Genomic DNA, 11909 nt, shown 5'->3' on the forward strand with positions numbered 1-11909 from the left:
TCACCAGCTTCTGTCCAGTCCCATCCTTGCTGCCCAGCCCCCACGGGAACAGAACCAGCGCCTGCCTCCCCTGCGCCCCTCCGGGGGGCCTTTCCCGCAGCGACGGCCAGGCGAGGACCCCACCATCCCCACCTGCGGCTCACAGGCCCCATCTGGACGCAGCCCGAGAATCGACTCTGATCTGTCTTTCGTTTTCTGTCCATCCCGGAACGCGGTCAGCCTGGCGTTTGGGTCAGTGGATCGCTGAGCTGGATCCTCCCAGGACCTGGGATCAGGCTCCGTTCGTCCAGGCCTCTTCTCTAACACCCCTCCCCAGCTAGTGGCCCCGCCCCGCCCCGCCCCGCACCTCCGTTGGCTTCTAGGCTGCGGGCTCTGTTCAGTGCCACGGTCCCAGGGCCCGGCACAGGGAGAGCACACAACAGATGTGTGCTGAGTGGGGCGCCCGGGGGCTCAGTCAGTTGAGCGTCTGACTCTTGATTTCGGCTCAGGTCACGAGCTCACGGTTCGTGAGTTCGAGCCCCACGTCGGGCGGGCTCCGTGCTGACCGCTGGGAACCTGCTCATCCTCTCTCTCTCTCTCTCAAAATAAATAAACGCACTTAAAAAAATCCTTTAACCAATGGATGCCGAGTGAGTGAACACACACACCAATGAACGGAAGACTGGGTGTGGCGGTGTCAGGGGGTCCCCAAAGCCCATCTATCTTAACAGAGACCCAAGCAACTCAGGGTTTCTGCGGATTCAAGCCGAGCTTGCCCTTCGTCTCAAAGCCAGCCTGCAAGGTGGGGTGTGCAGGCCGCCCGCGCCCACCTCAGCCCAAACCGGAGGCTTCAGGGCCCTGAAATGAAACATCAACACAGCAAATAAAAGGGAAGCGCAGGAGTCTAGGGGCTCGCAGAGCTTTTCGCGTCAGGGAGCCCCATCTGCTTGCTGCTTCAGCCTTGCGAGGCTCCTTTCCGCTCCTCCTGGCCCCGGGCTGAAAAAGCCACTCTGCGTTCTTTGCAAAGGCGGAGGCAGGGCTCTGGGAGAGGCCGGAGGCGGGCCACGACCCGGCGGCCCCACGTCTGTGAGCCGCGCACATCACACGTCTGCTAGCAGCCGCCTCCCCGGCCTCAGTTTCCTCGGCTATGAAATGGACGAGATGGTAGCAGCTTCCTTGTGGCTCCTGTGGGGCTGAGAGACACAGAAAGTGCTGATGTCGTCCTCGTACTGAGTAGGAGCTCAGTAAATGCAAACTCCTGCAATATTCGTGTTTTTTTGTTTTTTTGTTTTTTACCAGCACGCTTCAGTTTCCAGCCTACACAGCAGCAGCGGGGGGCCAGGTGGGGAGGTGGGGACCTCGCGGCCCTCCCACACGCGCTCCTTCAGCGGCTCCCACTGCCTGTGGGCGACAGTCCCAAGTCCCTTTGATGGAGACGCCCTCCGCTCACCCCCAACTGGTGCGGAAAGGCCCCCACGTCCCCCAGCCGTGTCCCCTCTCGGGGGCCCACCGCCCTGTGTGGGGGCCCCCCGACAGTCTGCCGAGACCTGAGGCCCATCCTCAGATGCTTTCAAACAACAAAATGGCTAGAAATGCAAAGGAAAACAAGCATATTCAAAAACTGCTATGAAAATGTTTACAAGCGAGCAAGTGATGTAGGAACACATGTGCGATTTCGTAGACGCGTAAAGTAACAGGAGCGAGGGGGTGGCGGGTGGCCGGGACCCCCACGCTGCGCGTGGCTCAGAGTCACTCAGGCTCAGGGTCACAGCAGCTGCTGAGGGTGCAGGGCCTGCGTCCTGCGTCCACACTCATCCGTGTCAGTCTGATCTGCTGAGGGAGATGTTCCCCCGCCGCCCCCGCCAAGTCCACAGCCCTGAATTCTGTCTGCAGGCCAGGTGGGTCTGGGGGACCCAAGGAAGAACTCCTTTGTGTTACTTCCTATGTGGCAGCGGTCACGAGTTACGCACACTTTATGGCTTCAAGTAACACAGATTTATTCTCTCGTTCTGCTTATTCTGGAGGTCAGAGCCCCAAAGGGGTCTCATGGGCCAAAGTCAAGGTGTCAGCAGGTGCGGTTCCTTCTGGAGGCTCTAGGGGGGAAATCCGTCTCCCTGCCCCTTTTGGGCTTCTGGAGGCTGCTGCGTTCCTTGTCCCTTAGCTGGTGACCCCTCCCTCACCTTCCACACCAGCTGCTCCGTGGGCTTTCTCATGCTGATCACCGTGATGCTCTCTCTTTCCACCCCCTTCCTCCAGCTGCTGAATGGAAGATGACCCCCCCATAACCAGCATGATCTCCCCGTCTCAAGGTCAAGAGCCTTGTCCCTTTTGCTGTGTGACGTAGCACGGAAAGCAGCAGTCATCTGAGGGGCTGATGAGGGTGTTTCATCAGTAGACAACCTGGGTCACTGTCTCTGTCCACCTTAGAAAAGTGGCCGCTGCTGATCTGGGAATGTGGATTATAAACAGGGCGGTTCCCACGCTGAAGGCAGCACACTTTTTCCTTTTTGGCGCTCCACGGGCGAGCAGGTGCGCGCGCTGGGGGGTTGCAGGAAGTCCCGTCCTGCAAATGGAAGCCTCTTTTCCCCGTGGGTGTACGGCTGATCCCCTGATCCCCGAACTGCGCGAGGTCTGTGAGAGCCAGTGCTCTCTGCAGCGGAGTGAGGCCCCCGCCTGCGGGCAGGGTTTTCCTGGCGGGCGGGCGCTGGTCCGGGGACCCAGCCGCAGCAGGTGCAGCCTGGCAGGCGCATCAGACGCCGGCTCCAGGAGCCCCCGCAGGTACAGCGTGGACGCGGGGTCTATTCCGGGGCGGTGGGGGGCGGGGCAGGGGGTGCCGTGTCACCCGGCTGAGAGGCACACAGCTGCCTGGGAACACTGTCCTCGTCAGCTCGGGCTGCTGTGACTAAGGACCACAGGCTGGGGGCCTTGAATGACAGACATTGATTTCCTCACAGTTCTGGAGGCCAGAAGTCCAAGATCCAGGTGCTGGGGTGCTGGCAGAGTGTCTTTTGGGGAGGCCCCTGTCCTTGGCTTGCAGATGACTGTCTCCTCCCTGGGTCCTCACGGGTGTGTCTGTGTCCTAATTTCCTCTTGGAAGGACAGCAGCCATATTGGATTTGGGTCCATCCGGGTGACCTCATTTATTTATTTCTTTATATGAATTTTTAATGTTTATTTTTAAGAGAGCGAGCGAGACACAGAATCCGAAGCAGCTCTAGACTCTGACCTGTCAGCACAGAGCCCGACGCGGGGCTCGAACTCCCGAACCGTGAGATCATGACCTGAGCCGAAGTCAGACGCATAACTGACTGAGCCCCCCAGGTGCCCCCCTGCTGACCTCATTTAACTTCAGCACCTCTGTAATGACCCAGTCTCCCCATACAGACCCCCTTGGATGCACTGGGGGTTGGGACTAAGCATGGGAATTCGGTGGTGGCGGTGGGAGGCGGGGACACACTTCAGTCTGTGACACAGACCTACTTCGCTTTGGCAGGCAGCTCTCAGTTCAGCAGAATCCTGCTGGGGGCCTCCCACGCCAGTCAAGGGGCCCTTGCTGCTAAGGCCTACAGAGGCGGCCAAGAACTGGGGTCCTTGTCACAGGAAGTCCCAAGAGATAAAGCGCCCCCCGCACCACGAAACATGCCACAGATCTGAAGACAATGGGAAAACCACGCAAGCGATTCTCTCAGGGAAACTCCACTCCCATGGCACTTTGCCTGAAAGGTCAAGCCCAGGCTCGGAGGTGATGGGGGACCGGGTGCTGGAGACAGGGGTGGGGCTCGGCCCCCCAGAGGCTGGTGGCAGTTGCGGGCAGGGCCAGCCTCTCCAGGCCCCCGAGTAAACGGTGACACCAGGTGGCGTCTTAGCGCTGAGGCTCCTAGCGGGGGAGTGGCCGCTGGCTCCTGACCTGCGGCGGGGACCCTGGCGAGGCGGAAGCGGTGCCCAGGTGACCCGAAGGGCAGGGTGCGCTGGGCCGCAGGCAGCGCTGTGCTGGAAGTTCTTCTTAGCACGTCTGTCCGCCCGCCTCCACCCTCCCTGCCTGTCCCCCCTCCCCGCGGGGAGAAACTCAAACTGGTTCAAAGAGTCACTTTTCTTGAGTGGCTGACTCACGATCTAAGGAAGTGTGCAAACAGCTTTTTATCTGCTTTGGAAACACCCCTTAGCCTAGAACGTCTCCGCACTGACACCAAATCCACATAGACTTACGTACCCGCTGGGCTGTGAGATTGTTTCCTCTGCTTCTGCGACCTCGTGATGACGCAACACCTGTTGTGATAAAAACGCTCAAAGAAAAAAAAAAAACACCTCTGAAAACTACGGCTGCCTGGTTCTCTTGCTTCCTCCCACTTTCTGCTGCTCGAGCTCCGTGAAATCAGGGCGACCTCACTTTGCAGGAAATCCTGCCGGCAGGTCTCTGGGGACCAACCCAGCCCCTCTCTGGGGAATAGGATGCGCCTCTAGAAACTGCCCCCCCACCCCCAGCATGCAGCCAGGATAGATTTCACAGCCACTAGCACAGGTAGGTCTAGAGGGTTCCAAGTTACCAGAATTCGCCTCAGAATGGCCACAAGGGCCATCACCCACCTGGGATGGAGATTTGCATTTCCTTTTTAAAAAAAAAATTTTTTTTTTAACGTTTATTTATCTTTGAGAGACAGAGAGCGAAAGAGCATGAGCAGGGGAGGGGCAGAGAGAGAGGGAGACACAGAATCTGAAACAGGCTCCAGGCTCTCAGCTGTCAGCACAGAGTCCGACGCGGGGCTCGAACCCACGAACTGTGAGATCATGACCTGAGCCGAAGTCGGACGCTTAACCGACTGAGACACCCGGGCGCCCCAGAGATTTGCATTTCCTACTCTTTCCTTCCCAAACCAGGACAGAGGAGTGCCAAAGGGGGCGCGGGTTCTGAGTCGCCCACACCAACAGGCAACAAAACTTCAGCGTCGAACGAGGAAACCAAGGCGGGGCCGTTACATGTTAAGTGCAGACGTCAGGAATCTGACCTCTGAAAAAATACTGACTTCAGTATTTCTCGAGGAGGCCATCGCTCTTCGTAGAGATGGAAGTGTATAATTTTAAGGAGGATTTTTTTCTAACGGGGTAAATACTTCTCCAACCCCACTTACAAGCTTAATAACAGCACCCAGTGGGGAGGCGACACTCATTTCTTGGAACCAGCCCACTGGGGAGAACGCAGAAGCGCCCGAGACTGGCCCTGGGGTCGCTGGCGCCATCTGCTGGCCGCATCGAAACAGACCTCGGAGATCCCAACACGGCCCAGCGTGTGACTTCCGTGCCTGTAGGGCCCCAGGAAAAGCGTGAGACTTCCCACGGGCGTCATCCCACCTGGAAGTTACCGCAGGAGCAGCGAACCTGAACCTGAACCTGAACACTCACCGTGGGCCGGCCAGCCACGAAAACAGTCTGCAGGCCCTAACTGAATACCCAACCCCAGGCTTTGTGAATGCTGCTTTTACCGTCTCTCCCATTATACAGATGAGGTCACTAGGGCTCAGAGAGGTGGAGATCACACACTGAGGGGCCCGCGCTGGGAGCTGTGGGCAGGCAGTCTATGATCTGAACCACGTACAACGTTATACGGATATTTCAAATGTCACGTTTTGATTGACTGATAGTCCCTCTCCCATTTGGGCGGAAATGCGAGGAAGCCATTATGATCGGTACTCATGGCGGGTACTGCTTGAAGCTACTGAACCTCAAGAACCTGTCCTGAACCTGAGACGTAGCGGGGAGAATAATCCCAGTCCAGGATACGATGAACACATAGAACGTGTGTGTGTAGACACGTACACACACGTGATGGCAGTACAATGTTACACGGGATAATACTCGCCATTACTGTGAGCGACACAGTGGAATATAAAAATTAAGTGGATTTTAAAGCGGCTCCATTACAAAAACACTAGTACCAGTAACTACAGTCACTTCACAGCCTATGAATGGATGTTTAGTTTGGAAAATGCTGGCTGACATGTTCCCTAATGTGTTTGGCTCATTTCTCACAGAACCTCTCCTTCAAAGGAAAATCAAATTTGGGGGCCCCTGGGGGGCTCAGTCCGTTAAGCGTCTGATTTCAGCTCAGGTCATGATCTCGCGGTTCGTGAGTTCGAGCCCCAGGTCGGGCTCTGTGCTGACAGCTTGGAGCCTGGAGCTGCTTCGGATTCTGCGTCTCCCTCTCTCTCTGCCCCTCCCCTGCTCGTGCTCGGTCTTTCTCTCTCAAAAATAAACGAACATAAAAAGTTAAAAAAAAAAAAAGAATTTTCCAGTGTGGCATTTTGCTCCTTGAAGATGACTTTAGGTGTACGTTTTACCTTCCGTTGTATTATTTCATGGCTCGTTTTTACTGCTTTGTTTTCATTGTATAAATTTTTATGGTTACTTTTTACTTTGGGCAAAAGATAATCGTTTACCATACACTTCCTTTCCTTCTTGACGAAGTTGACGGCAGTGACGAATCTTGCAAGGTAACCATGTTTTTCAAAAGCGGATCAATGTAAAGGACAATAAGTAAACCACAGTGAAAGCGGGTTGTGCCCGGGACACTGCATGACAACCGGCCCCTTCACACGACCACGCACCGGAGGGGCTGGTGACAGACGAAGGTGACAGACGAGGCCACCCCTAACACAGGCTGGGCAGGCAGGGGTCAGGAGTCCCCCCGACTGCAGAGGGCTCTGGGAAGGCTCGCAAGACACAAAAGCACCGCATTTGCTGGCCACTTCTGTGTCTGTGCCCCCAGGACAGGGGGTCAGACCAGACGTGGCGGAGCNGTGGCGGAGCAGGGGTGCGACCCTCCTGTGCCAGCACCACCCCGCCCCTGACCTCCGGCTCCTCTCCTGCAAGGTCTCGCCGCCAGGCCGCACCCACGGCTCCCGCCAAGTGCGGGGTCACGTGCAGAGAGGAGAAAAGGCCCAGCGAGACCGGAGGGCAATGACGTGAAAGCAACGTGCGAACTTGAGCATCTAGGCGGTCGGTCTGCGCCCGCGGGGAAGCTCCTCCGCCTCCGCGTGGGGCCGGTCAGCACACGATGCTGGAAAGTGTTAAGTGGACGAGACAACGGGCCTCCACGAGGCTTACATTCTCCTCTCAACGAAAGCAGGGCTTCTGGTTTTAACCGCGTGCAAATGTCTCATGGTGCGGGGACTTGACGCTTGTTATGACGGTCACGGTGCACACGTGTGGCTTTCTAACTAGAAGACCCCATCAAGTTTTCAAGTACCCACTGCACGCATCGCACGGTCCGGGTGCCGGCACAGATGAGGTCTAAGATGCAGAGTTTCTCAAAGACTCCGTGTGCCTTTTAGGAAACATGAAAACAAGTACCCTAAGAAGTCCAGTGACTCAGCACTTATTTCCTGGTTCATTGGCAAACGCACAGCAGGCTTTGAAGCTCTAGGTTCTGGGCAGGCGGACAAAGAGCCAGGGCCCTGTCTACCAGGGCTCATGTCTCCGTGGGCACCACGGGCTCTCTCTCTCCCGGCTTCTGGCACCACAGAGCAATTTCAGTAAATGGTCTTTGGCAAATGTTTTCAGTTTGCCAGTAACCAAAACGAGCTGTCCCCTTGATCTTGCGGCAAAGCCCGGTCTTGGAGAAGAATGCTCTGCGAAGCTCCTGATTTAGACCCACTATTTCAAGGTCATTTTCAACCATCGCCCGTCACTGGCTTATACAGAGAATGAGGAAACTTCAGGTAAATGAACACTGCTAAATCTTGGCTCCCCCCCGCCCACCATGAAGGCGGGCCACCGAGATCACACCACACTCGGCACAGCAGCTGCCTGCTGTCCCCGCCATGTGCAGATCACAAGGCCCCACGGCTGATTCATGCAGCAAGAGACATGAGGTGGAATTAACTTGAAAACTCAGACTTTTCCCCCTTCGCACCTGCCTTTCTCTCCCCCCAAAATACATCTTTCATGCAGAGACAGAGCTGAAGAATTAAAGGGCCTGAATTTACTTGGGATCCGACTACCAAAGAATTTGAACCACCGAGTGCAGGCGATCTCTTTCAGTAAAAAATTTTATTTTCCTTGCTTTTTAGGAGTAGGCAAACAAGCGTTACAAGATCATCAAGCCAGATTTCCAAACTTCAGCAAGTCAGCTTAGATCCCAGCCCCAAACAGTAACGCGTGAGAAGCATCTGGGATCACAGGGGAGAAACACAACCACGGACTCAAAAGTCAAACGTCGAAGTTGAATTTCACTCAGATACTTACCAAGTAAGAATTTTCAATTATGAGAAATTAGAAAAGAAAGGAAAGCAAGGCCGGGAACCCCCAGTCACTGGGCGCGATCCAGAGCACGTGTCCTGCAGGCAGCTCGGGCCCCGAGCTGAGGGCCACACAAACGTCCCCCACTGGGTCTGGTGCTCAGCACACGGACGGGCCGTCCCGGCCACCAGGCGGTACGCCCGCAGAGCCCAACGACACAGGGATGTCACAGACGGAACGCAGGAAGCCTGTGCTCGGACAGGCAGCCGCTGGGCCCGCGCACGGCGGACAACAGTCACGGCCCGGGGTCCCCGCCCTCCTCAGCGAGGCTGCTGCTCCCCCGACGGCGTCTCACGTCACACATCAAAACCCACGGTCGTGCTGGACGGAGGAGCCCCCGAGGGCTGAGGGGCAGAGGCGGGGGGCAGAGAGACAAAGGGAGCTCAGGAGGCAATGTTCAAAATACTTTATTACAAAATGCAGCACAGCGTCCTCAGAATGTTCCCCAATGTTCTCCACCAAAGACGGGGCTGAACGAAGCGCTGCAGATGCCCAGCCGCCGCCGGCAGGAACCTCACTTCCAGGGCCAGCAGAGGCCGGCGGCGGGGCTCCTGCCTGCCCAACGACGATCGTTTTCTCCAGGGGCTCAAATCCACATCGTGGCTGACAAGCTACCAAAAACTGGGACCCAAATTCGTATGAAGACGAGGCGCAGCGGAGACAGCACAGCTCCCGACGGCCCAGGGGCCTCGGCCTCTACTTCTTATTCCTGGGCTTTAGCTCCTCGGCTGCATTACGCAGGAAAATGTAATTTTTCTTTTGAGGATTATAAAATTCATGTCCCTAAAGAGGAAAAAACACAACAATCTTATTATTAAAAAGCAAAAGTTAGCATTTTGCAGGCACTTGGCACCGTCAAGCCCCGTGCCGCGCATCGAACAGACCCTCTGGGGGAACAAAACAGGTTTCTGGAGAAAGAAGCAAACGTTAAACAGAAACTGGTTTTGGAGGAAAAGTCAAGGGCGTGGTGGGATCAGTCTTCAGTGTCCCATTGGGAAAGATGGTCTTTGATGCACTGTTCAGCGGAGATGCTTCCACCCGCTGCCACTGCAAAGCCCGGAGGACTGCCTGTGGGAGGAGCAAGGCCTTCCGGGACAACAGGGGAGGGCTGCTCTGACTCGAGGCCGCCAAGCATAAGGCACAGCTGCTGCTCTGGGGCTTCCCGGGCATGAGGGCAGGGCCGGGCCGGGCCTCCCCACACAGAGCCACACAGACGCGGAGGGCCGTGTCGTGGTCGCTGTGCCTGCTCGTGCCCGTGGTGAGGCGGAAGGAGATCAGTACAACTCTGGGACCAGAAAATTCCGGGCCAGGCTGGACTGTGAAGGGCTGGGAAGGGCAGACTGGGGGCTGTGAACATTATCCCACACGGAAAAGGAACAGTGGCCACCAAAGTCTCACTTAAGTGGCACCAGGAGGAGAGGGGGCGCCTGGGTGGCTCAGTCGGGTGAGCATCGACTCTTGGTTTTGGCTCCGGTCATGATCTCATGGTTCATGAGTTCGAGCCCCGCATCGGGCTCTGTGCTGACAGCAGAGGCTGCCTGGGATCTCGTCTCCCTCTCTGCCCGTCCCGTTTGCTCGCGCTCCCAAATTCATAAATTTAAGGAAAAAAAAAAAAGAGAGACAGGACAGACCTGTTTCAGGGAGGTGGGGGGGAGGGGGAGCAAGGCAGAGGCAGCACCTCCGGCGACCAGTGGAGCAGTAACAGGGAGGCGGGGAGGGACCTGGCTGCCCCCTGCCTCCCCCACGATGACGGGTTTTAGGCTCATCCCTGGGCAGATGTGCTGATAAGGGTCTAGAAGTTTCACTCAGTGGTGACACAGGCTCTCATCGTAGCACACAAGGCACAGCTGCTCTGGCCACGGGGACACCGGGCAGTAGGCCGAGGGGTTAGTACCGCGTGGTCAGGGTCTCACTCCAGGGACAACGGTCCTTAACGCAGAAACAGGGTGGCGTTCCCAAAGCAGCTCTTTCTACACGAGGGTGAGGACTTCACGGCTTCTGCGACGAGCTGCCTTGGACACTTCAGGTGACGCACTAAGAACAGCTGTCGCAGCGGTGACCCACCCGCCACCTCTGACCACCGTTTCCAAGCCTGCAACACACGGAGCCCTGAGCGAGACGTGGGCTGACCCGGCTCTGAGGTGGCCGCGGGCGGAGCACGTGGAGGGGGACCCATGGAAGAGCCCCGGGGAGAAACCGAGGCCTCAGGCCACAACCTGGCTCCGGCCCAGCCCCGGCAGAACCAGAAGCGCACGCTTTGCAAAGCAGAGCGTGTGGCTCCCACAGTGAACAGACACGTGGTGGCACATCCGTGCCACAGGCTGCCACGCAGTGGAAAGGACGGACCAGATATGCTCCGGGCCGTGGGTTCTCCCCACAATCATGTCACCAGGTGAAAGATGCCCGGCAAAAAGGAGCGTGTGGTGTAGGACTCGTTTTACATAGAATTCTAGAAAATGCAAACTCATCTATAAAGACAGAAAGCAGATCAACGGTGGTGTTGGGGGGGAAGGGGGAAGGATTACAGCAACACACATGGAAACTTCTGGGGGAGATAAAAGTGTTCTCTCGCCTGGGGTGATAGTTTCAGAGACACATGTACAGATGCTGAAACCGATCACTCCGCACAACGACCACATTTCAGGGCCCCCTCCGTTCGGCTGCCCGAGAAAGCAGGGTGCAGCTGCACACCCGCGTCAGCCGACACTCAGCCACGGAGGCCACACGGGCAGGGGCCGGGGCGCCTGGGTGACTCGGCCTGTTAAGTGTCCGACTCTTGATTTCAGCTCAGGTCACGATCGCATGGTTTGCTCGATCAAGCCCTGCATCGGGCTCCATGCAGACAGGGCAGTGCCCGCCTGGGATTCTCTCCCTCCCTCATGCTCTCCCCTTCTCAAAATAAATCAAGCTTAAAAATTAAAAGTTAAAATTAAAAATTAAAGAAAACAGTAACGTGCTGAACAGGCAGGGTGACCACAGGGAGAGCAGCCAGAGACAACGTCCGGCTCTTCTGAGAAAGAGAATCAAAGGTGAGACGGAGACCTGTTTCTCCAGGGGGCGACGGTAAGCGACTCAGCAGGGACGCGGGGGCGACGGAGGCCTGGAGGATGGAGGACAAGCACGTGGGAGTCGGCGGGACTTCTCTCTCCAAGTGAGGGGCCCCTGGGGCACCAGGTGCGCGCACCCTGTGGGGACCAGGATCCGGAAGAGCTCAGGAACCAAGTCAGAACCGAGGGGCTGCTGGCGGCGGCTGGAGAGCCCCACACAGAACCAGTCAGGCTTCGAGCGGACGGGGAAGGGCGGCACCCAGGGCGCGGCCGAAACAGCGGAAGCAGGCGGGCGCTCCCCCCTCCCGACAGGCCCCGCGGTCAAGGGAAAGGTTTCCCAGCGAGCTCTGGCCCAAGGCTGGAGCGTGCGCTTCCCAGCGGAGGACCAGGAGGCGGCGGGGACGGAGAGAAGACGCCCAGAGGGGGAGATGAGTGGCGTGAAGGGGTCCCGTGCGTGTCTGCGGTGGGAGGCGGGTGGAAGCAGACGGGCCAGGAAGACACGCGCGTGTGCTGACGAGTGGGAAGCCATGGTGGAAAGGTGGCTGCGGAGAGGGGGTCAGAGTGGGGCGGGGGGGGGGGGGAGGACAAGAA

General features: G+C 57.3%; 1 protein-coding gene across 2 annotated transcripts in view; it reads right to left on the bottom strand.

The window, feature by feature from the left end:
- Positions 1 to 8662: 8662 nt before the first annotated feature.
- Positions 8663 to 11909, bottom strand: part of RAE1 (ribonucleic acid export 1) — an 18815-nt gene continuing 15568 nt past the window's right edge. For both annotated transcript variants that reach the window (XM_077778279.1, XM_077778280.1), the window contains exon 12: positions 8663 to 9054. In XM_077778279.1, the coding sequence (XP_077634405.1) occupies positions 8968 to 9054 (87 nt within the window). In that variant the 3' untranslated portion in view covers positions 8663 to 8967. The remainder of the gene's footprint in view (positions 9055 to 11909) is intronic.

The sequence above is a fragment of the Crocuta crocuta genome, unplaced genomic scaffold (genome assembly GCF_008692635.1).
Source record: "Crocuta crocuta isolate KB4526 unplaced genomic scaffold, BGI_CrCroc_1.0 scaffold27, whole genome shotgun sequence".
Lineage (NCBI taxonomy): Eukaryota > Metazoa > Chordata > Mammalia > Carnivora > Hyaenidae > Crocuta > Crocuta crocuta.